We start from the raw sequence: 25,914 nt of genomic DNA on the forward strand, positions 1-25,914 counted from the left end.
AAGAGATAAGAAATGTAGGTTTATGATTTGCATGAAACCATGTGGTTTCAAGAAAGAGGCAAATATTGTGAAAATATTGTGAAAATACCAGATCTACAAGCTTGTCCCCAGTTTAAATATGAGTATCTTGGGGGTTGAGAACCAGGTACTGTACCATCAGATCATCACAAAGGAGGATCAATGCCAGCGGGCGCCGGGGGCTTAAAGAAGAGGGCCCCTTGTTCTGTTTGAACAGAATCATTAAGTAGTGGCTTGAACACATGAGTGACATGTACTGCCCCAAGCTAAGTAAGCATTTTACATTAAAAACACGACAAATTATTGCAATGCTTGTTTTGACCTGTATATGTCTGCACAGTGTCTAAGGAACCATTTATCTTTTGTACTCACAGAAAACAATGGACTTGGCCAGAGGAAATCCAGAGGAATTCCTGGCATTCAGGGTTCAATATAGAGGGAGAGAGAGAGAATCCTGCCGGTAGCACTCCTTTATTTGAGGAAGGGAGGTCTTTCCATGGAAAGGGAGGTGCCTCACAGCTGGAACTTTATATGAAGCAGGATCCGCATGTTTTACCTCTGAGCTGTTAGGAACACTCCACGAGCTGTCATTCAAATCAGAACAGACTGTTCATTCAGCAGTCCCTAGCCTAGGCTACTCCTGTAGTTGGTGAATTCCTGTACACTCAGGTAAGTCAGGGCTTCTTTCTATGAGTGATAATGTCATGCTGTCTGGAGCCAATATTTAGTTTTTCACCCATTCTCTAATAACACAGGGAAAGTTCATGTAGCAGTTAGTTTTTTTTGTCCATTGTTTAACTGCTGTTTATTTTTCATTGAGGTGTGGTCTTGAAATAGAACAGACTGGTAGAAACCACATCAGTGAAGAAATAACATTACGTATTCTGCACTTTGGGCCAACTCCCTCCTGATAAATGTGAAAGTAAACATTCCTGACAGATTACCTTTAACCTTTTATCAACTTTAACCGAAATGCGTTCTATTCAAAGTACACTTATTAAAGCATACACATCAACCAGGGACAAAAGAGGCATTCAACAACTGTAGCCTATAGTGTACAGACACATAATATAGTATGCAGTAATTACTAGTAGCCTGTAGATATAGTCTGAATGTCTGCCACCTTTGGTTCATAAACTGAGATTATGTAACATTCAAATGGAAATGCCATTGGCTCATTTTTTCCTTTTATAGCCACTTGGTTTATAGGCAAGTTAAGTTTTGTATAGCACACTTCAATAAGGCAATTCTACTACATTAAATGCAAAAATGAACACATAAAATGACTTTTGAATACAATTAAAAGTTTAAGAGTTAAAATAAGAATATGCTAAATTAAACAGATACCACTGCTACTGTAATTATGCCAGTATGTTGCACCTTGTTCCTGTATCCCACATGACAGTTAACACAAATAAGGGATGATGCTAGGACTAACAACTTTACAACGACTTTACAACGACTAATAACTTTACAACTACACTAAAGATAAGAGTGTATAAGTGATAAGATAAGTTCAGATGCTTTTCTATCATAAAACCTTATCATTCAAACAGTTTTGTATCTGTGTCTTTGGGAGATAATAACTAAACTAGATTGACCTGATAGGTGTGACATACAATTGCAGAAACACACAAGGTTGTATTCCGGTTTAGTAACTGTTATTGTCATCAATGAAAAAGACCAGACCAACATACTGCTATAATGTTGTCTGCTAAATGACATATTCTTGTATATCTGATTATTGTACAGTATATTATTGTGTTGCTGACATAATTGTCTAAGTTCTAACCACAATTACTATGGGACCGTTAATGTTAGTATAAGTGTCCTTTAAATCAGTGGACAGTAAGTAGACTACATGCAACATCTTTTTCAAGGAACACAATGTTATGAGGGTCAAATTAGTACCAGTAAGTGTGTTCTCGCATGAAGGCTACACAACTAAAATCACACTGGAACCCCAACACTAGCACTTTCATGCAAGGAGTAGTGTCTAAGAAATGAACGTACAGTAGGTACTGTACTTAAAACCTTTTTAGTGGTCACTGAGATTATGTTATTATTGGCACTCTTATTCGTCCGTTGGATGTAGAAATTAGAAAGATTTATCTGATGGGGGGAGGGAGGGGGCACCAATGATTTTGGATGCACCGTTTATCAGAGGCGTGTCCACCCATTGTCCTAAAGTTAAAGCAGAAATATTTTAAAACTGTTTTTAATATTTAATATCATATTGTCTATGTCCCTCAAACTTATTTCTAATGGTTTGAGCCTCAATTTAGTGGTCACTGAGATTATGTTATTATTGGCACTCTTATTCGTCCGTTGGATGTAGAAATTAGAAAGATTTATCTGATGGGGGGAGGGAGGGGGCACCAATGATTTTGGATGCACCGTTTATCAGAAGCGTGTCCACCCATTGTCCTAAAGTTAAAGCAGAAATATTTTAAAACTGTTTTTAATATTTAATATCATATTGTCTATGTCCCTCAAACTTATTTCTAATGGTTTGAGCCTCAATTTAGTGGTCACTGAGATTATGTTATTATTGGCACTCTTATTCGTCCGTTGGATGTAGAAATTAGAAAGATTTATCTGATGGGGGGAGGGAGGGGGCACCAATGATTTTGGATGCACCGTTTATCAGAGGCACTGTGCCACCCATTGTCCTAAAGTTAAAGCAGAAATATTTTAAAACTGTTTTTAATATTTAATATCATATTGTCTATGTCCCTCAAACTTATTTCTAATGGTTTGAGCCTCAATCACCACTCTGATATAACCAGTCCTTGTCATTTCTTTCTGGACTTTGAAACCCGTTTTAGCAGCAATACCACAATGTCCTGAGGTGGTGGGGGTGCTGATATGCAGATTATTTAATATTTTAGTCATTATAATACTGATGCTAGATAAAACCAGGCTTGTTTCCATTCCATGTTAGCTTGGAAAATCAACAATGGCGGACATTGTAAACAAAGTGGAAATGCAAATTTGGAACTGAAGACTGAAGAAGAGGAATTATACAAAGTAGGGTGACATTAATGACGATGAGGACAAAATCAGTTGAGCTGTTCCTGAGAGCAATTGCCATTAAAGCAAATATGAAAGCCTGATTGTGCGTGCGTGCGTGCGTGTGTGTGTGCGTGCGTGCGTGCGTGCGTACTTCATGGTACCATCCTTGCATAAGTCAGTACCCCACTTGAGCCACCCCAGTCAAATTAGTGTGGAGATGCCACATACTTTTGTGTATCTTGTCTGAGGAAAATACAGCCATAATAGCCAGGTTTTTCAGAGATTTTGGGTCGCACGTAGCTTGCGCAGGAGTGCAGTGTATGCCCTCTACACCGCACACAGAAGCCTGTGTGCGGCCTATGGCAGCCAATCATGTCCTTTTTAAGAAACACGACAACATAGACATAGATAACCTAGACACAGCCGTACTGTACATGTCCTCATTGTGCACGTAAGGCCTCCTGCATGCATGAATTTAGAAGCAAACCCGTTCCCTGAAGCCTTTTTAGCCTACACACACGCCCGTTCCCTTTGGGAAACTCGGCCATTGTTGTGCTTTGCTGGTAAGTCCTCTGCATGAGTATTTCATTTGAAGGATTTATTGATATGAGTTCCAAGGAATTTGCAGGGATAGTCGTCAATGTGAACAGAGGTTTTATTGTTTTTTCAGATGCAGATGTCTATGATTATTTCCTTGGTTTTGAGCAGAAGGCCAATTTATTTGCACCAGGTGACCACAGCAGGGTGACCACAGCAGTTCTCTGTCTTGTTATTGTTGGTGATGTATTCAGTTATTGTAACGTTGTCTGCATATTTGAATATGTTCACAGTACTGTGAACAGAACTGTGACCAGTCTTCTTCACGGTATTGAGGGACATACAGTATCATCACAATGACCATTAGACTCAGACAGACAGACAGACAGACAGACAGACAGACAGACAGACAGACAGACAGACAGACAGACATCATTTCTATATGACTCAATACCCTACAGATCCACACTGAAGAAATACAGTACATAATTATAATGTATGTGAAAACCACACAGTCACATTTTAAGCTGTAAATGTGTTTGCCTGGACGACAAGAAGGTCTGCACCATATATTACAAGTAATGTTCAACATAGTCAAATAGCAGGCAAAGCAGGCATCAATCATATCACATTGTACAGTACATACATTTACTGTAACTAGGCAAATACTGATGCTGATACTTTTTAACTGCTGTTGACATTACTGTGCCTACAGACAGGTGTTCAGTGTAGTCACTGAGATGGATACAGCAGATAATTCTATTTTGGATATCATTGGGATTGTGGTGGCAGGAAGGCAGCTAGACTACTTCCATGTGTTCCATTGACTGTAGAGGATGTTTGTCCACCCCTATACCATATTGACATTAACAGTGTATGATTTAAGAGTAAAGTTAATTCAATTTCAGTTCATATATTATTGACATTATTTACACTGTTTACATCTACCTCTGTGGTTTTCCTCACCTTTACCTTACTCTACCTTAGTTCAGTCAGACAACTCAAGAAGGATGTAATATATATTTATTGAATATAGATGAGCAATACAGTATATTCATTATGGTTTGGCGATGTATTGGATCTGCTTTTTAGGTACTTAGATCAAGCGCATCAGTCCCGACCATAGGGACTCTGAATCCCCCGTACCTAAACAGTAGATCCAAAACGACAGGTGGTAGCTGGGGTGGAGGTGGGTAAGCAGCAGTTGTATACAGCAGCACGCAGGTATACAGTATAGGCAGCAGCAAGCGAGCAAGCAGGAGGAGGAATGCAAACCTCCGGTTGAAGTAGCCGGTATGAAGATGGAGTGAGTGTGTGATTGGCTGAGTAAATCATGTGGATGAGAGCATGATGCTGTGGTGGCCCAATTACGGCCAGCAGCAACTGAACTGAGGTTCCCTGACTGAACTTGCTCTGCGCATGTCTACGACAGGCGCAAATGCTCATAAGTCATTCTAAGCCTCTGATTGGTTAGTTCTGCTATGTGTTTTAGAAACAAGGGTGTGTTGTGAAGCTGACTAAAGTGCTAATAAGAAAGTTATCATAATCTCCTTCCTGCTGTTTCTTCGCAGTGATCATCCAACCACCACATATCGAACACTCATGCTGCAACAGCAATGGGAGAATATAATTTTAACACATGCGTGCATGACATCCACAATTGAATGCCACAGACGAAAAAAAGTCCACACTATTTATCCATAATGTATAAATGATAGATAAGGGGTCAGGACAACGAGGCCTTTTCGTGGAGGGGTCAGAATGAAATTTGGACTGGATAATAATTATTCAACTAATTATGTGATTTTGTTAGATTTGTGCCTCATGTGGCAAAGCATTTCATTGACACAATCCTGATGGCACACATACTGTAACACCTTGTTACAGTATACTGTAAGATCTTGCCAGGCCCTACAGCGGTTTCATCATCATAAATTACCTCAATGTTCTTTTTGTCCTCCACACCCTTTTTGTAAGGGGGAGTACATTTACACTCTCTCCTACAGAGGTTGATGATGTCATCTGTTGTGTCACAAAAGTATTGGCAAGTAGGCTAGAATGTTCCTGCAGTAACTACTAATGGGCTGCATTCCAGTTCTTTGCATGCACATACATATTGGTATGACATTAGCAGCAGTCTCTTGGTATTTTTATACATTTGTTTTGATGCTCAATAATATAATGTGATTGCTTGTCCATTTTCTTCTTCAGTAACAAAAAGTGGACTTCTTGCATTATGCGTAATGGGGAAAAAGTGTGGAAATAACTTAAAGAAGACTAAAAAACTTTAAACTTTAAAAATACTTATTGTCTATCAATTACACAACAACACACCATTAAGCCTTGAATTAATGACATTTTTTTGTTGCATTCCTAAACCAATAATTTGACGACCTCGTCATCAAATTATTGGCTTAGGAATGTGACAAAAATAAGAAATCTCCATGAATTCAAGGCTTCATTCAAGTCGTTTGGTGTCTCTTCCATACAATAGGATTATGTTGTTGCTTAACCACTTAAGCCTTATTGTCATAATGATGAAAAATAACGTGATGCGTGGTGAGCTTGTAGATCTACAAATAAATTAGGGATGGCAGTTTTAATCTGTCTAATTGTTTTATTAAGATCAGCAGTCTTATTATGTATGCAAGGGAAAGTAGTAGCCAAACAGTGTGTCTTTCAAATTGAAGGTGTTTCGTGATTTGTTGCACTTACAGTACAGTGCATCTTGAAGTTCTGACATGCTAAAGAAAACAGAATATGTTTGTGAAACATTTATAATGGACTTGCAGAGGGTGGCATTTCATTTTGAGTCTTTGCCAGGACTCAATAAAATAGATAGTTAGATATGTGTAAATGTATGAATTTAAAGTTGCAAGTGAATTAGGGGGTGGGGGGTTTGGTGATTTTCTTTGACAAAAACCAAACATTTAAATTTGCTAGTGGAAGATGGGGGGGGGGGGGGGGGGGCAACGTGAATTCTGAGATCCACGATTTTACATTGATCTCTCTTGACGGGCGCTAGCCCCTCCAACGTCTAGCTTTCAGAAATTATGTCATTTGGCAGGCAGCCACAGTTTCTTACACACATATTATTCTAGGATTTAGCTTTTAAAAAAAATCACACCCAGCTTTGTGTGTTTGTACCACAGACATTATTTGATTGGCTGAGCACAGAATGTGATAAGAGCGCCCCTCACTTCACACAAGTGTGATTTTTAACCAGGGTCACTTTAAACAAACATTAAAAGTCCACAGACTTGGCTGCCACATGGCGTAATTTCGGAAAGCCATGCATTGGAGGGGCTAGCGCCCCTCAAAAACAATCTACCACTACTTACTTATTGTTGATCATCTCTACTAAAAAACACTTAACGCAGTGGTTCTCAAACCTTTGAATAATAAATGAACCTCAGAAATCTGAGAATATACAAATGTGAGCTCGATCTCACCCAAACACGGTGAAATAATACGAATTGGCAATTCCGTACATACACTACTACAAAACCCCAAAATCTGTACATATTACACTACTGATGTTTTACCGTGGTGGAGGCATAGCTTTCACCCCATTATCTCAGTTGGGGCAAATGCGCTCCCCACAACATTATTTACGATTCTGTGCCTATCAGGTTGCAACTCAGATGGTGCTCAATCAAACGTCGCAACGTTCGCCACAGCAACTTGCTTGCTTTAGCTCACTCGGTGGTGGCTCTCGTTGCTCAAGTTCGCTTGAGACAGCGCCCCTCTGTCACGGTCTATGGGAATGATTTCAGTGTAATATGTACGGATTGATTTCAGTGTAATATGTATGGATTTGGGGGTTTGGTGAGATCAGGTTTAAAAATGTACACTCAGATTTACGGACCTGTAAGGGTCTATTTGGAACCCCCCTCAAGAAATCCTGAGGGTCCCTAGAACCCACTTTAAGAACCACTGACCTAATGGACAAACAAATGATATGCAATATAACTTATAAATGGGAAATTAAACTTGATCTACTACATATACAAGTATGAACTGAAGACTTAAATGTATTTTTTGGGGTTTTAGGACAAGATGGACCTTGACCCTCAACAGGCGAAGCAAAATGGCCATGCACAGTACAATGGCCCTGTGGCCGGAATATTTCTGGAGAAAACAAAGGAGAAAATAACCATATACCAAGCAATGAAAAAACGTCTACTGAAGCCAGGAACAGCATTAGCTCTTCTTGAAGCACAAGCTGCAACAAAGTTCATCATTGACCCAGTGAAAAACCGAAAACTTACCATTGAAGACGCTGTTGAAGAAGGCATCATTGGACCTGAGATGAAAGAGAAACTCCAAGCAGCAGAAAGATCTGTCAGTGGCTACACAGACCCTTACACCAACCAAAAGATCTCTGTATTCCAAGCTATACAAAAGGATTTGGTCCCAAAGGATTATGGCCTTAGGCTGCTGGAAGCACAGATTTCTACACATGGCTTGTTTGACCCAATTGAACAGCAATACATTTCAATTGAATCTGCAATTGATAAGGGCTACTATCAAAAGGACTTGCTCAATGACCAGATGGAGGAGCTCAGAGTGTTCTATGACCCAAACTCACAAGACAATCTCAACTACCACAACCTTTTGCAGAAATGTATGGTGGAAGCTGAGACAGGCTTGCTTCTGCTCCCAGTTCGCATCACTTTCAAAGGCCTACGCAGAGGTGTTTCCTCCACCGAACTCCTGGAATCACACATCATTGACAAAGAAATATATGAGAATTTGCAGAAAGGGAAAACCACAACGCAGGACATCATGCTGATGGAAACAGTGAAAGAATACCTTGAGGGCAAAGGCAGTATCTCCGGTGTAGCACTGCTCTCAACCAATCAGAGAATAAGTATATTTCAAGCCATGAAGCAAGGCATACTGATGCCTGGGACGGCACTGGTTCTGCTGGAAGCACAAGCTGCAACTGGATTCATGATAGACCCTGTTGGGAACAAAAAGTACAGCGTGGATGAAGCCATCAAAAACAAACTTGTCGGGCCAGAATATCATGCAAAATTGCGGGCTGCTGAGCGGGCAGTAACAGGGTACAAAGATCCATATTCAGGTGAAACCATCTCCCTGTTTCAAGCATTGTCAAAGGATCTCATCGTGAAGGAACATGGGATCCGTTTACTTGAGGCCCAAATCGCTACAGGGGGGATAATCGACCCAATCAATAGTCACAGACTTCCTGTAGAAGTGGCCTACAAGAGGGGTTACTTTGATGAACATATGAACACCATACTACAAGACTCAGGAGATGACACCAAAGGCTTCTTTGACCCAAACACAAAGGACAATCTTACCTATATTCAGCTAATGGAAAGGTGTGTCATTGACCCTGCCACTGGGCTCTGCCTCCTCCCCCTCAATAAGTCAGATGAGCTGAATTCCATCTTCATTGACTACAAAACTAAACTGGCTCTCAAAGACATGAAGGTGAAGGTGGCATGTGGAAAATACATGGGAATGACAGTATCTCTGTGGGAACTGCTGATGTCAGAATACTTTAATGAACAACAGAGGCAAGACATCATTCAGGAGTACAAAGAGAGGTCAGTCCCGATCAATGAAATCATCAAAACAGTGCTGGAGATAATAGAGAAGTCTGTTAAAACTACTATGGTTGTCTTTGAAGGCATCAGGGAGACTGTTACCGCAAAGCAGCTGGTAGAGGCAGATATCATAAGTGAGGAGGTCCTGGAAGAGCTTAAAATGGGAAAGAAGACAGTGAAGGAGGTTACTGATGATGACAATGTACACATGTACCTGCAAGGGAAAGACAGCATTGCAGGTATTATACTTCCAAATTCTCAAGTAATGTCAATCTACCAAGCCAGACAAAAAGGTAAGCTGATGCCAGGAACTGCTCTAATTCTACTGGAGGCCCAGGCAGCAACTGGTTTCATTATAGATCCCATTGGAAACAGACGATTTTCAGTTGATGAGGCTGTGAAGGCAAAGATTGTGGGGCCTGACATTTATCAAAAACTATGCTCAGCGGAGAGAGCAGTGACTGGCTACAAAGATCCGTATGATGGCAAAAAAATCTCTTTGTTCCAAGCCATGCAGAAAGAGCTCATCGTACATGATCATGGAATTCGCCTGTTGGAAGCACAGATTGCCACTGGTGGAATCATTGATCCTGTAAACAGCCATCGCATCCCTGTCCATGTGGCCTATGAGAGAGGATATTTTAACAAGGAGATGAACCAGATCCTACACGATCCAAATGATGACACCAAAGGATTCTTTGACCCCAACACTCATGAGAACCTGACATACTTGCAACTCAAGGCCAGATGCATTACAGACCCCAGCACTGGTCTGTGTCTACTGCCTCTCAAAGGCAAGAGCACCAAAATCAACATAAGTGATAACATCAAAGAGAGATTCAGAACTACTACAGTCATAGTCAAATATGGACGATTCAGCAGCAAACACACAACACTGTGGGATGTCATCAACTCAGAGTACCTTTCAGAGGTCAAAAGGCAGGAGTTATTCAAGCTCTATAAATCACAGAAAATCACAATTGAGGAAATCATTAGCATCACTTTGGACATCATTGAGAGCAAAGAGATTAAACAACAAGCTGAGCTGAACTTCAAGGGACTCAGAGGAGAGATATCTGTTGTTGATCTTTTGAACCTAGAAATTGTGGATGAAAAAACATACAAAAGTCTGATAGAAGGCAAACTGACAAGCAATGACGTGATGAAGATGGACAATGTGAGGACCTACTTGCAAGGAACAAGCTGTGTGGCTGGGGTGATTCTCTCTTCTTCAAAACAACAGCTAAGCATCCATGAAGCACAGAAAAGGGGCATTCTAACACCCGGTACTGCCCTATGTCTACTAGAGGCACAAGCAGCCACAGGATTCATTGTCGACCCTTTGAGGAATGAAAAGTTTACAGTGGAGCAGGCTCTGAAAGAGAAGTTAATTTCCCCACAAATGTATGAAAAGCTCTTGTCAGCAGAAAAGGCAGTCACCGGTTACAGTGATCCATATAATGATACAAAGATTTCAATTTTCCAAGCCTTGAAAAAGGACCTGATTGTGAAGGACCATGCTATCCGTTTACTTGAGGCCCAGATTGCCACAGGTGGAATCATTGATCCCCTGAAGTGCCTTCACATACCACTAGAAGTTGCTTACAGGGAAGGATACTTTGATGCTGAAATCAATCAGATCCTGTCAGACCCTAGTGATGACACAAAGGTTTTTTTTTACCCAAAGACACAAGAAAATCTGACATACATGGAAATGCTGGGTCGATGCATAAAGGACCCGGAAACCAATCTGTTACTTCTGCCACTGGATGACGAGGCGAAAACTATGGACATGAAAGAGAAAGTGTATACTGACACAGAAATAAAGCAAGAATTTGAAAAGACAATTGTGAGCATATCAGTGGGTCAATATTCAGGAAAATCTGTTTCACTTTGGGATTTGCTTCACTCTGGATACTTCACGGATGATCAGCGACTAAAGTTAATTGAGAAATACAGAACAAAGATTGAAACCATACACAGCATGACTGCAATTGTGATTACCACCATTACCAAGCTGGAGCAGAGTGAAGCCCTTAAAACAACAATGGGTCTGAGGAAACCAATCTCAACACAGCAACTTTTGGACTGTGAAATCATTGACATAAATACATTTAACAGTGTAGAGGAAGGGAAACTGACTCTTGAACAAGTAAGTCAGAGGGATTCTGTAAGAGCATACCTCAAGGGAACTGGAAGTGTTGCTGGAATTCTGATTCACCCATCTGGACAAGTAATGAGCATCTATGATGCCAAAGAAAAAGGATTGCTGACACCTTGTACTGCACTGGTGTTACTTGAAGCCCAGGCAGCGACAGGATACATCATCGACCCTGTCAAAAACAAGCTCTACTCAGTTGATGAGGGAGCAAGAGAAAATGTAGTCGGACCGGACATGCATGAGCCACTGCTCTCAGCTGAACGAGCCACCACAGGCTATGTGGATCCTTTCACAAATGCAACAATCTCACTGTTTGAAGCTATGAGTAAAGGTCTGATTGAAAAAAGACATGGCACTCGCCTACTTGAGGCACAGTTAGCTACAGGAGGCATCATTGACCCTATTCTAGGACATAGGCTTCCCATTCACATTGCCAAGATAAAGGGTTACATTAATGAAGAAATGAGAAAGGTTTTGACAGATTCCAATGATGACACAAACGGATTCCTCGATCCAAACACCAAGGAAAGCCTCACTTACATGCAACTGATAAAGCATTGTGAGAAAGACCCAAAGACCGGTCTTCTACTTCTGCCCCTTTATGGAGAAGGATCACAGACCTTCCACACAGATGAGCAAACAGAGCTAACTTTCAAAAACGAAATGTTGGTTGTAAATGCAGGGAAATTTAAAGGCAAGGAGGTGTCATTGTGGGAAGTGTTACTATCTCAATACATTTCAAAACAAAAACGGGAGCAGCTTCTACAACAATATAAGACAGGAGCTTTTAAACTACAAGAAATCATCGAGGTAGTAACTGTGATCATTACTGAGATGACATCAAAAGAGAAGAAGTTTAAAGGGTTGAGGAAGCAGGTCTCAGCAAGTGAACTCTATGAATCAAAAATTATCTCAAAAGAGCTCTTCACACAGATTATAGGAGGTGAAGTAACTGATGAGAATATTAACAAAATGGAATCAATTCAGAAGTACCTTGGGGCCACCAACTGCATTGCAGGTGTAAGGGTTGAGTCAACAAAAAGGGTCATGAGCATCTATGAAGCAAAGTCCAAAGGTATTCTGACACCAGGTACTTCTCTGGTTCTCCTGGAGGCCCAAGCTGCCACCGGCTTTATCATAGACCCAGTCAACAACGAGAAACTCTCAGTAGAAGAAGCTGCAGCAAAAGGGGTGGTTGGCAATGAGTGGAAAAGAAAACTGCTTTCTGCAGAAAGGGCAGTGACCGGATACAAAGATCCCTACACAGGAGACACCATCTCTCTGTTTCAGGCGTTAAAAAAGGATCTAATTGTGAAGGTTCATGGCATCCGCCTCCTTGAAGCACAAATTGCCACAGGGGGCATCATTGATCCGGTGTACAGTCACCGAGTACCTATTGAGGTGGCATACAAAAGAGGATATTTTGATGAGGAAATGAACCAAATTCTTAATGACCCTGATGATGACACCAAGGGCTTTTTTGATCCTAACACACAAGAAAATCTCACCTATCAGCAGCTGGTTGAGAGATGCGTCAGAGATCCCATTACTGGCCTCAGCTTGCTGGTCATTGTCAAGAAGGGAGAGCTTTACTTCTTTGTTGACGAGGAAACCAAACTCCTTATGAAAAATACAACTACCACCAAAGCAGGTGGAAAATACCAAGGAGAGACTGTGTCTTTGTGGGATCTGCTTTACTCCAAATACATCACTGAGGAGAAGAGAAGAGAGCTTGTACAAAAGTACAAGTCTGGAAAGATCACAATTGAACATTTCTTGGAGATCATTCTGACCACCATTCAGCAGGAGACGACGACAACCTCAAATGTTGCAATAGTCCAACACCAAACACTTGTAACCAAATCAGAAAACCACTCAACGAAAACCACTTTTAGCACCAGTACAACTACAGAGACGGCTCAAACTACCTTCCATGGAATAAGGAAGGATGTGACTGCCCAGGAACTCCTTCAATCAAAAATCATTGATGAGCATCTCTACAAAGATCTCAATGCAGGAAAAATAACAGCAAGTGAAGTGAGTGAAATGGACTCAGTTCGCAAGTATCTAGAAGGAACCAACAGCATTGCAGGAGTGTATGTGCAGTCCACTCAACAGACCATGAGCATCTATAAAGCCAAGTCCAAAAGCCTTCTCACACCAGGTACTTCTCTGGTTCTCCTGGAGGCCCAAGCTGCCACCGGCTTCATCATCGATCCAGTCAAAAACAACAAACTCTCAGTGGAAGAAGCTGCAGCACAAGGCGTGATAGGCAATGAGTGGAAAAAGAAATTACTTTCCGCAGAGAGGGCAGTAACAGGATATAAAGATCCCTATACAGGAGACACCATCTCCCTGTTTCAGGCCTTACAAAAGGATCTCATTGTCAAGGATCATGGCATCCGCCTCCTTGAAGCGCAAATTGCCACAGGGGGCATCATTGACCCAGTGCACAGCCATCGAGTACCTGTAGAAGTTGCTTATGAAAGGGGCTACTTTGATGAGGAAATGAACCAGATTCTGAATGACCCTGATGATGACACCAAGGGCTTTTTTGATCCCAACACGCAAGAGAACCTCACCTATCTGCAGCTTGTTGAGAGATGCGTCAGAGATCCCATTACTGGCCTCAGCTTGCTGGTCATTGTCAAGAAGGGAGAGCTTTACTTCTTTGTTGACGAGGAAACCAAACTCCTTATGAAATCTACAACTACCACCAAAGCAGGTGGAAAATACCAAGGAAGTACTGTGTCTTTGTGGGATCTGTTTTACTCCAAATACATCACTGAGGAGAAGAGGAGAGAACTTGTGCAAAAGTACAAGTCTGGAACCATCACAATTGAACATTTCTTGGAGATCATTCTGACAATCGTTCAACAGCAGACCATGACAACCTCAGAAGTTTCAGTGATCAAACAACAAAAGCATGTGCCAAAATTAGAAAGCAGCACAACCAAAACCACTTTTAGTACCAGTACAACTACAGAGACAGCTCAAACTAGCTTCCATGGAATAAGGAAGGATGTGACTGCCCAGGAACTCCTTCAATCAAAAATCATTGATGAGCATCTCTACAAAGATCTCAATGCAGGAAAAATCACAGCAAGTGAAGTGAGTGAAATGGACTCAGTTCGCAAGTATCTAGAAGGCACCAACAGCATTGCAGGAGTGTATGTGCAGTCCACTCAACAGACCATGAGCATCTATGAAGCCAAGTCCAAAAGCCTTCTCACACCAGGTACTTCTCTGGTTCTCCTGGAAGCCCAAGCTGCCACCGGCTTCATCATCGATCCAGTCAAAAACAACAAACTCTCAGTGGAAGAAGCTGCAGCACAAGGCGTGATAGGCAATGAGTGGAAAAAGAAATTACTTTCTGCAGAGAGGGCAGTAACAGGGTATAAAGATCCCTACACAGGAGACACCATCTCCCTGTTTCAGGCCTTACAAAAGGATCTCATTGTCAAGGATCATGGCATCCGCCTCCTTGAAGCGCAAATTGCCACAGGGGGCATCATTGACCCAGTGCACAGCCATCGAGTACCTGTAGAAGTTGCTTATGAAAGGGGCTACTTTGATGAGGAAATGAACCAGATTCTGAATGACCCTGATGATGACACCAAGGGCTTTTTTGATCCCAACACGCAAGAGAACCTCACCTATCTGCAGCTGGTTGAGAGATGCGTCAGAGATCCCATTACTGGCCTCAGCTTGCTGGTCATTGTCAAGAAGGGAGAGCTTTACTTCTTTGTTGACGAGGAAACCAAACTCCTTATGAAATCTACAACTACCACCAAAGCAAGTGGAAAATACCAAGGAAGGACTTTGTCTTTGTGGGATCTGTTTTACTCCAAATACATCACTGAGGAGAAGAGGAGAGAACTTGTGCAAAAGTACAAGTCTGGAACCATCACAATTGAACATTTCTTGGAGATCATTCTGACAATCGTTCAACAGCAGACCATGACAACCTCAGAAGTTTCAGTGATCAAACAACAAAAGCCTGTGCCCAAATTAGAAAGCAGCACAACCAAAACCACTTTTAGTACCAGTACAACTACAGAGACAGCTCAAACTAGCTTCCATGGAATAAGGAAGGATGTGACTGCCCAGGAACTCCTTCAATCAAAAATCATTGATGAGCATCTCTACAAAGATCTCAATGCAGGAAAAATCACAGCAAGTGAAGTGAGTGAAATGGACTCAGTTCGCAAGTATCTAGAAGGCACCAACAGCATTGCAGGAGTGTATGTGCAGTCCACTCAACAGACCATGAGCATCTATGAAGCCAAGTCCAAAAGCCTTCTCACACCAGGTACTTCTCTGGTTCTCCTGGAAGCCCAAGCTGCCACCGGCTTCATCATCGATCCAGTCAAAAACAACAAACTCTCAGTGGAAGAAGCTGCAGCACAAGGCGTGATAGGCAATGAGTGGAAAAAGAAATTACTTTCTGCAGAGAGGGCAGTAACAGGGTATAAAGATCCCTACACAGGAGACACCATCTCCCTGTTTCAGGCCTTACAAAAGGATCTCATTGTCAAGGATCATGGCATCCGCCTCCTTGAAGCGCAAATTGCCACAGGGGGCATCATTGACCCAGTGCACAGCCATCGAGTACCTGTAGAAGTTGCTTATGAAAGGGGCTACTTTGATGAGGAAATGAACCAGATTCTGAATGACCCTGATGATGACACCAAGGGCTTTTTTGATCCCAACACGCAAGAGAACCTCACCTATCTGCAGCTGGTTGAGAGATGCGTCAGAGATCCCATTACTGGCCTCAGCTTGCTGGTCATTGTCAAGAAGGGAGAGCTTTACTTCTTTGTTGACGAGGAAACCAAACTCCTTATGAAATCTACAACTACCACCAAAGCAGGTGGAAAATACCAAGGAAGTACTGTGTCTTTGTGGGATCTGTTTTACTCCAAATACATCACTGAGGAGAAGAGGAGAGAACTTGTGCAAAAGTACAAGTCTGGAACCATCACAATTGAACATTTCTTGGAGATCATTCTGACAATCGTTCAACAGCAGACCATGACAACCTCAGAAGTTTCAGTGATCAAACAACAAAAGCATGTGCCCAAATTAGAAAACAGCACAACCAAAACCACTTTTAGTACCAGTACAACTACAGAGACAGCTCAAACTAGCTTCCATGGAATAAGGAAGGATGTGACTGCCCAGGAACTCCTTCAATCAAAAATCATTGATGAGCATCTCTACAAAGATCTCAATGCAGGAAAAATCACAGCAAGTGAAGTGAGTGAAATGGACTCAGTTCGCAAGTATCTAGAAGGCACCAACAGCATTGCAGGAGTGTATGTGCAGTCCACTCAACAGACCATGAGCATCTATGAAGCCAAGTCCAAAAGCCTTCTCACACCAGGTACTTCTCTGGTTCTCCTGGAAGCCCAAGCTGCCACCGGCTTCATCATCGATCCAGTCAAAAACAACAAACTCTCAGTGGAAGAAGCTGCAGCACAAGGCGTGATAGGCAATGAGTGGAAAAATAAATTACTTTCTGCAGAGAGGGCAGTAACAGGGTATAAAGATCCCTACACAGGAGACACCATCTCCCTGTTTCAGGCCTTACAAAAGGATCTCATTGTCAAGGATCATGGCATCCGCCTCCTTGAAGCGCAAATTGCCACAGGGGGCATCATTGACCCAGTGCACAGCCATCGAGTACCTGTAGAAGTTGCTTATGAAAGGGGCTACTTTGATGAGGAAATGAACCAGATTCTGAATGACCCTGATGATGACACCAAGGGCTTTTTTGATCCCAACACGCAAGAGAACCTCACCTATCTGCAGCTGGTTGAGAGATGCGTCAGAGATCCCATTACTGGCCTTAGCTTGCTGGTCATTGTCAAGAAGGGAGAGCTTTACTTCTTTGTTGACGAGGAAACCAAACTCCTTATGAAATCTACAACTACCACCAAAGCAGGTGGAAAATACCAAGGAAGTACTGTGTCTTTGTGGGATCTGTTTTACTCCAAATACATCACTGAGGAGAAGAGGAGAGAACTTGTGCAAAAGTACAAGTCTGGAACCATCACAATTGAACATTTCTTGGAGATCATTCTGACAATCGTTCAACAGCAGACCATGACAACCTCAGAAGTTTCAGTGATCAAACAACAAAAGCATGTTCCCAAATTAGAAAGCAGCACAACCAAAACCACTTTTAGTACCAGTACAACTACAGAGACAGCTCAAACTAGCTTCCATGGAATAAGGAAGGATGTGACTGCCCAGGAACTCCTTCAATCAAAAATCATTGATGAGCATCTCTACAAAGATCTCAATGCAGGAAAAATCACAGCAAGTGAAGTGAGTGAAATGGACTCAGTTCGCAAGTATCTAGAAGGCACCAACAGCATTGCAGGAGTGTATGTGCAGTCCACTCAACAGACCATGAGCATCTATGAAGCCAAGTCCAAAAGCCTTCTCACACCAGGTACTTCTCTGGTTCTCCTGGAAGCCCAAGCTGCCACCGGCTTCATCATCGATCCAGTCAAAAACAACAAACTCTCAGTGGAAGAAGCTGCAGCACAAGGCGTGATAGGCAATGAGTGGAAAAAGAAATTACTTTCTGCAGAGAGGGCAGTAACAGGGTATAAAGATCCCTACACAGGAGACACCATCTCCCTGTTTCAGGCCTTACAAAAGGATCTCATTGTCAAGGATCATGGCATCCGCCTCCTTGAAGCGCAAATTGCCACAGGGGGCATCATTGACCCAGTGCACAGCCATCGAGTACCTGTAGAAGTTGCTTATGAAAGGGGCTACTTTGATGAGGAAATGAACCAGATTCTGAATGACCCTGATGATGACACCAAGGGCTTTTTTGATCCCAACACGCAAGAGAACCTCACCTATCTGCAGCTGGTTGAGAGATGCGTCAGAGATCCCATTACTGGCCTCAGCTTGCTGGTCATTGTCAAGAAGGGAGAGCTTTACTTCTTTGTTGACGAGGAAACCAAACTCCTTATGAAATCTACAACTACCACCAAAGCAGGTGGAAAATACCAAGGAAGTACTGTGTCTTTGTGGGATCTGTTTTACTCCAAATACATCACTGAGGAGAAGAGGAGAGAACTTGTGCAAAAGTACAAGTCTGGAACCATCACAATTGAACATTTCTTGGAGATCATTCTGACAATCGTTCAACAGCAGACCATGACAACCTCAGAAGTTTCAGTGATCAAACAACAAAAGCCTGTGCCCAAATTAGAAAGCAGCACAACCAAAACCACTTTTAGTACCAGTACAACTACAGAGACAGCTCAAACTAGCTTCCATGGAATAAGGAAGGATGTGACTGCCCAGGAACTCCTTCAATCAAAAATCATTGATGAGCATCTCTACAAAGATCTCAATGCAGGAAAAATCACAGCAAGTGAAGTGAGTGAAATGGACTCAGTTCGCAAGTATCTAGAAGGCACCAACAGCATTGCAGGAGTGTATGTGCAGTCCACTCAACAGACCATGAGCATCTATGAAGCCAAGTCCAAAAGCCTTCTCACACCAGGTACTTCTCTGGTTCTCCTGGAAGCCCAAGCTGCCACCGGCTTCATCATCGATCCAGTCAAAAACAACAAACTCTCAGTGGAAGAAGCTGCAGCACAAGGCGTGATAGGCAATGAGTGGAAAAATAAATTACTTTCTGCAGAGAGGGCAGTAACAGGGTATAAAGATCCCTACACAGGAGACACCATCTCCCTGTTTCAGGCCTTACAAAAGGATCTCATTGTCAAGGATCATGGCATCCGCCTCCTTGAAGCGCAAATTGCCACAGGGGGCATCATTGACCCAGTGCACAGCCATCGAGTACCTGTAGAAGTTGCTTATGAAAGGGGCTACTTTGATGAGGAAATGAACCAGATTCTGAATGACCCTGATGATGACACCAAGGGCTTTTTTGATCCCAACACGCAAGAGAACCTTACCTATCTGCAGCTGGTTGAGAGATGCGTCAGAGATCCCATTACTGGCCTCAGCTTGCTGGTCATTGTCAAGAAGGGAGAGCTTTACTTCTTTGTTGACGAGGAAACCAAACTCCTTATGAAATCTACAACTACCACCAAAGCAGGTGGAAAATACCAAGGAAGGACTGTGTCTTTGTGGGATCTGTTTTACTCCAAATACATCACTGAGGAGAAGAGGAGAGAACTTGTGCAAAAGTACAAGTCTGAAACCATCACAATTGAACATTTCTTGGAGATCATTCTGACAATCGTTCAACAGCAGACCATGGCAACCTCAGAAGTTTCAGTGGCCAAACAACAAAAGCCTGTGCCAAAATTAGAAAGCAGCACAACCAAAACCACTTTTAGCACCAGTACAACTATAGAGACAGCTCAAATTACCTTCCATGGAATAAGGAAGGATGTGACTGCCCAGGAACTCCTTCAATCAAAAATCATTGATGAGCATCTCTACAAAGATCTCAATGCAGGAAAAATCACAGCAAGTGAAGTGAGTGAAATGGACTCAGTTCGCAAGTATCTAGAAGGCACCAACAGCATTGCAGGAGTGTATGTGCAGTCCACTCAACAGACCATGAGCATCTATGAAGCCAAGTCCAAAAGCCTTCTCACACCAGGTACTTCTCTGGTTCTCCTGGAAGCCCAAGCTGCCACCGGCTTCATCATCGATCCAGTCAAAAACAACAAACTCTCAGTGGAAGAAGCTGCAGCACAAGGCGTGATAGGCAATGAGTGGAAAAAGAAATTACTTTCTGCAGAGAGGGCAGTAACAGGGTATAAAGATCCCTACACAGGAGACACCATCTCCCTGTTTCAGGCCTTACAAAAGGATCTCATTGTCAAGGATCATGGCATCCGCCTCCTTGAAGCGCAAATTGCCACAGGGGGCATCATTGACCCAGTGCACAGCCATCGAGTACCTGTAGAAGTTGCTTATGAAAGGGGCTACTTTGATGAGGAAATGAACCAGATTCTGAATGACCCTGATGATGACACCAAGGGCTTTTTTGATCCCAACACGCAAGAGAACCTCACCTATCTGCAGCTGGTTGAGAGATGCGTCAGAGATCCCATTACTGGCCTCAGCTTGCTGGTCATTGTCAAGAAGGGAGAGCTTTACTTCTTTGTTGACGAGGAAACCAAACTCCTTATGAAATCTACAACTACCACCAAAGCAGGTGGAAAATACCAAGGAAGTACTGTGTCTTTGTGGGATCTGTTTTACTCCAAATACATCACTGAGGAGAAGAGGAGAGAACTTGTGCAAAAGTACAAGTCTGGAACCATCACAATTGAACATTTCTTGGAGATCATTCTGACAATCGTTCAACAGCAGACCATGACAACCTCAGAAGTTTCAGTGATCAAACAACAAAAGCATGTTCCCAAATTAGAAAGCAGCACAACCAAAACCACTTTTAGTACCAGTACAACTACAGAGACAGCTCAAACTAGCTTCCATGGAATAAGGAAGGATGTGACTGCCCAGGAACTCCTTCAATCAAAAATCATTGATGAGCATCTCTACAAAGATCTCAATGCAGGAAAAATCACAGCAAGTGAAGTGAGTGAAATGGACTCAGTTCGCAAGTATCTAGAAGGCACCAACAGCATTGCAGGAGTGTATGTGCAGTCCACTCAACAGACCATGAGCATCTATGAAGCCAAGTCCAAAAGCCTTCTCACACCAGGTACTTCTCTGGTTCTCCTGGAAGCCCAAGCTGCCACCGGCTTCATCATCGATCCAGTCAAAAACAACAAACTCTCAGTGGAAGAAGCTGCAGCACAAGGCGTGATAGGCAATGAGTGGAAAAAGAAATTACTTTCTGCAGAGAGGGCAGTAACAGGGTATAAAGATCCCTACACAGGAGACACCATCTCCCTGTTTCAGGCCTTACAAAAGGATCTCATTGTCAAGGATCATGGCATCCGCCTCCTTGAAGCGCAAATTGCCACAGGGGGCATCATTGACCCAGTGCACAGCCATCGAGTACCTGTAGAAGTTGCTTATGAAAGGGGCTACTTTGATGAGGAAATGAACCAGATTCTGAATGACCCTGATGATGACACCAAGGGCTTTTTTGATCCCAACACGCAAGAGAACCTCACCTATCTGCAGCTGGTTGAGAGATGCGTCAGAGATCCCATTACTGGCCTCAGCTTGCTGGTCATTGTCAAGAAGGGAGAGCTTTACTTCTTTGTTGACGAGGAAACCAAACTCCTTATGAAATCTACAACTACCACCAAAGCAGGTGGAAAATACCAAGGAAGTACTGTGTCTTTGTGGGATCTGTTTTACTCCAAATACATCACTGAGGAGAAGAGGAGAGAACTTGTGCAAAAGTACAAGTCTGGAACCATCACAATTGAACATTTCTTGGAGATCATTCTGACAATCGTTCAACAGCAGACCATGACAACCTCAGAAGTTTCAGTGATCAAACAACAAAAGCCTGTGCCCAAATTAGAAAGCAGCACAACCAAAACCACTTTTAGTACCAGTACAACTACAGAGACAGCTCAAACTAGCTTCCATGGAATAAGGAAGGATGTGACTGCCCAGGAACTCCTTCAATCAAAAATCATTGATGAGCATCTCTACAAAGATCTCAATGCAGGAAAAATCACAGCAAGTGAAGTGAGTGAAATGGACTCAGTTCGCAAGTATCTAGAAGGCACCAACAGCATTGCAGGAGTGTATGTGCAGTCCACTCAACAGACCATGAGCATCTATGAAGCCAAGTCCAAAAGCCTTCTCACACCAGGTACTTCTCTGGTTCTCCTGGAAGCCCAAGCTGCCACCGGCTTCATCATCGATCCAGTCAAAAACAACAAACTCTCAGTGGAAGAAGCTGCAGCACAAGGCGTGATAGGCAATGAGTGGAAAAATAAATTACTTTCTGCAGAGAGGGCAGTAACAGGGTATAAAGATCCCTACACAGGAGACACCATCTCCCTGTTTCAGGCCTTACAAAAGGATCTCATTGTCAAGGATCATGGCATCCGCCTCCTTGAAGCGCAAATTGCCACAGGGGGCATCATTGACCCAGTGCACAGCCATCGAGTACCTGTAGAAGTTGCTTATGAAAGGGGCTACTTTGATGAGGAAATGAACCAGATTCTGAATGACCCTGATGATGACACCAAGGGCTTTTTTGATCCCAACACGCAAGAGAACCTTACCTATCTGCAGCTGGTTGAGAGATGCGTCAGAGATCCCATTACTGGCCTCAGCTTGCTGGTCATTGTCAAGAAGGGAGAGCTTTACTTCTTTGTTGACGAGGAAACCAAACTCCTTATGAAATCTACAACTACCACCAAAGCAGGTGGAAAATACCAAGGAAGGACTGTGTCTTTGTGGGATCTGTTTTACTCCAAATACATCACTGAGGAGAAGAGGAGAGAACTTGTGCAAAAGTACAAGTCTGAAACCATCACAATTGAACATTTCTTGGAGATCATTCTGACAATCGTTCAACAGCAGACCATGGCAACCTCAGAAGTTTCAGTGGCCAAACAACAAAAGCCTGTGCCAAAATTAGAAAGCAGCACAACCAAAACCACTTTTAGCACCAGTACAACTATAGAGACAGCTCAAATTACCTTCCATGGAATAAGGAAGGATGTGACTGCCCAGGAACTCCTTCAATCAAAAATCATTGATGAGCATCTCTACAAAGATCTCAATGCAGGAAAAATCACAGCAAGTGAAGTGAGTGAAATGGACTCAGTTCGCACGTATCTAGAAGGAACCAACAGCATTGCAGGAGTGTATGTGCAGTCCACTCAACAGACCATGAGCATCTATGAAGCCAAATCCAAAAGCCTTCTCACACCAGGTACTTCTCTGGTTCTCCTGGAAGCCCAAGCTGCCACCGGCTTCATCATTGATCCAGTCAAAAACAACAAACTCTCAGTGGAAGAAGCTGCAGCACAAGGCGTGATAGGCAATGAGTGGAAAAAGAAATTACTTTCTGCAGAGAGGGCAGTAACAGGGTATAAAGATCCCTACACAGGAGACACCATCTCCCTGTTTCAGGCCTTACAAAAGGATCTCATTGTCAAGGATCATGGCATCCGCCTCCTTGAAGCGCAAATTGCCACAGGGGGCATCATTGACCCAGTGCACAGCCATCGAGTACCTGTAGAAGTTGCTTATGAAAGGGGCTACTTTGATGAGGAAATGAACCAGATTCTGAATGACCCTGATGATGACACCAAGGGCTTTTTTGACCCCAACACGCAAGAAAACCTCACCTATCTGCAGCTGGTTGAGAGATGCGTCAGAGATCCCATTACAGGCCTCAGCTTGCTTGTCATTGTCAAGAAGGGAGAGTTTTACTTCTTCGTTGATGAGGAAACCAAACTCATTCTGAAATCTACAACCACCAAAGCAGGTGGAAAATATCAAGGACAGATTGTGTCTCTGTGGGATTTGTTTCACTCCAAATACGTCACTGAGGAGAAGAGGAGAGAACTTGTACAACAGTACAAGTCTCGGGCCATCACAGTTCAAGACTTCTTGGAGATCATACTAACAATCATTCAGCAGAAAACCATGACATGAATTATTCAAACTAGCCCTTACCCGTTGTGAAATACTTGCCGCGGGGGTACTGCACCCTGGGTGCGTTTTCGCATTTTTAATTCACTAATAAATTCATTATTAATTTATAATTTGTTAAATTGGAAAAAGGGCTTCGTTAAGACGTCCATATTATTATGGTCAATGCCTGTGTGAAAAGTGGGAGTGATTGGTGCAGGCAGTGAAGAGCTACGGCAGTGTTTCTGACACACAGACACACACACACACAGACAGACATTTGGTTAACTATAGTATGATATGATATGATATGATTATAGTATGATATGATGATGATGTCACCTAGGGCTATTTTATCCCAACACACAAGAGAACCAACCTGCAGTTGCTGGAAACATACAGAGATCATGTGAATGGCCTCTCCTTATTTCAACAGAGAGTTGAACACAAACTATTTTAATACTTTTAATACAAATACTTTTAATCTGTCAATTTGATCTGCTTTCTTCAATTGGGGTATTAGTAGTAGAGATCTTATATAATAACATGCAAATGTCACTTTTTTTTCTTCACTCTTTCAGAATAAGTGGAATACATTTTATATTCATATAACATACTTTCATCTTTTGAAGTTAGTCATAAAAAAAACATCTTTTGAAGTTAGTCTCATACAATGTATAATGTGTCAACAAATATATTTCACCTTCAACTCATCTGTTAAAAAATAAATGCATGAAGTAAAATCTAAATCAATCTGGTTTGTGTTTTATTTGAAAGCATTGACTAGAATTTCAAGCTAATACATACTTCAATATAAAGCAGCCACATTAAAGGTAGGGTAAGTGATTTTCTTTGGTTGCAAAGGTTTGGTTGTACTGTAAGTGTTAATTGTAAGTGTAAGTGTAAATAGCTCTATATTCTGATAGTAGACCTACTCGTTAAAAGGAGTCTCCATGTCTCTCCAGCTCTTTATTAAACAGAATGCATTTTCCGATCAGATACCAATTTAATTCAATCAGGATAGAGAATTTAGGATAGGCTACAGATTAAATAAGTGAAATTGGATACAAATAAATAAACAGACAAAATTGATCTCTTAACACTATGAAAATGAAGGTGATCAGAAGTGCTTTAACCTGATAACTAAAATAAATCACTTACTTACCACACCTTTAATCATGTTCTATAAAAATATAATATAGAGCAGTGATTCTCAACCTGTGGTACTTTGTATGTACCACTGGTAGTAGTTGAGAGACCCCCTCTGGTGGTACGCAGAGGAGTCGCCCCAAAAAAGAAGAAAAAATTAGCATGACAGCACAGCTGTCACATAGTTAATAGATTTGAGAACGGATTAATCACATTAGAAGAAATATCATTTGTGCTGATTTGACAGTTTCATCAGAGCAGCAGCATTATTGATTTAGGAATGGAACAAAAACAAAACAATTCAAGAAATAAATTACAGGGGCACAGTGGCAGTCGGTAGTGCTGTCGCCTCACAGCTAGAAGGTCCTGGGTTTGATTCCCACTGGGGACGCTGTGGGCGTGTTATCTCCTCCACGTCATCAGACAGAAGGCCCTTTCTGTCTGATGACGGAAAGGGCCTGAAACAAAAAGGGCCTTTCTGTGTGGAGTTTGCATGTTCTCCCCCTCACAAAAAACATGCAGTAATCCTGGTCTCTAAACTACCTCCCCCTGGCCAGCCGGAGCGCATGATGGAGGGGAAAGGAACTGGTCGGAATAACGTGTTCCTTCCACGCGCTACATCCAGCCGGTGAAACTCTCCCGTCAGGTGAAAAGAAGCAGCTTGGACTCCTCATGCATAGAAGGAAGCATGAGGTCAGTCCGCTGCCCCCCCAGGTTGACAGAGGAAGTGTAGCACCCAGGATTACATTAGATAATTGACACTGGGTGAAAATGGGTTGCAAATTTGTGGGATATATTTTTTTTTTAAATGAATAAATTACATTTTTCGTGTGTTAACATTGCATACCTGAATAGGATGGGGCAGGTATTTTAACATCAGTTATTTTATTATGATGGTACTTCGAGAGCCAGATATTCTTT

General features: G+C 42.3%; 1 protein-coding gene across 1 annotated transcript; it reads left to right on the top strand.

Moving 5' to 3' along the window:
- Window positions 1-607: 607 nt before the first annotated feature.
- Window positions 608-24,580, top strand: eppk1 (epiplakin 1). The gene is made up of 2 exons (XM_079523066.1): window positions 608-687; window positions 7,624-24,580. Exon 2 carries the CDS (start codon window positions 7,630-7,632, stop codon window positions 23,866-23,868), a length of 16,239 nt encoding a protein of 5,412 aa, XP_079379192.1. The 5' UTR covers window positions 608-687; window positions 7,624-7,629; the 3' UTR covers window positions 23,869-24,580.
- Window positions 24,581-25,914: the final 1,334 nt, after the last annotated feature.

The sequence above is a fragment of the Electrona antarctica genome, assembly GCF_951216825.1.
Source record: "Electrona antarctica genome assembly, chromosome: 15".
NCBI lineage: Eukaryota > Metazoa > Chordata > Actinopteri > Myctophiformes > Myctophidae > Electrona > Electrona antarctica.

Coding starts and splice junctions, on each gene's coding strand:
- eppk1 (XM_079523066.1), top strand. CDS start 7,630: ATGGACCTTGACCCTCAACAGGCGAAGCAAAATGGCCATGCACAGTAC.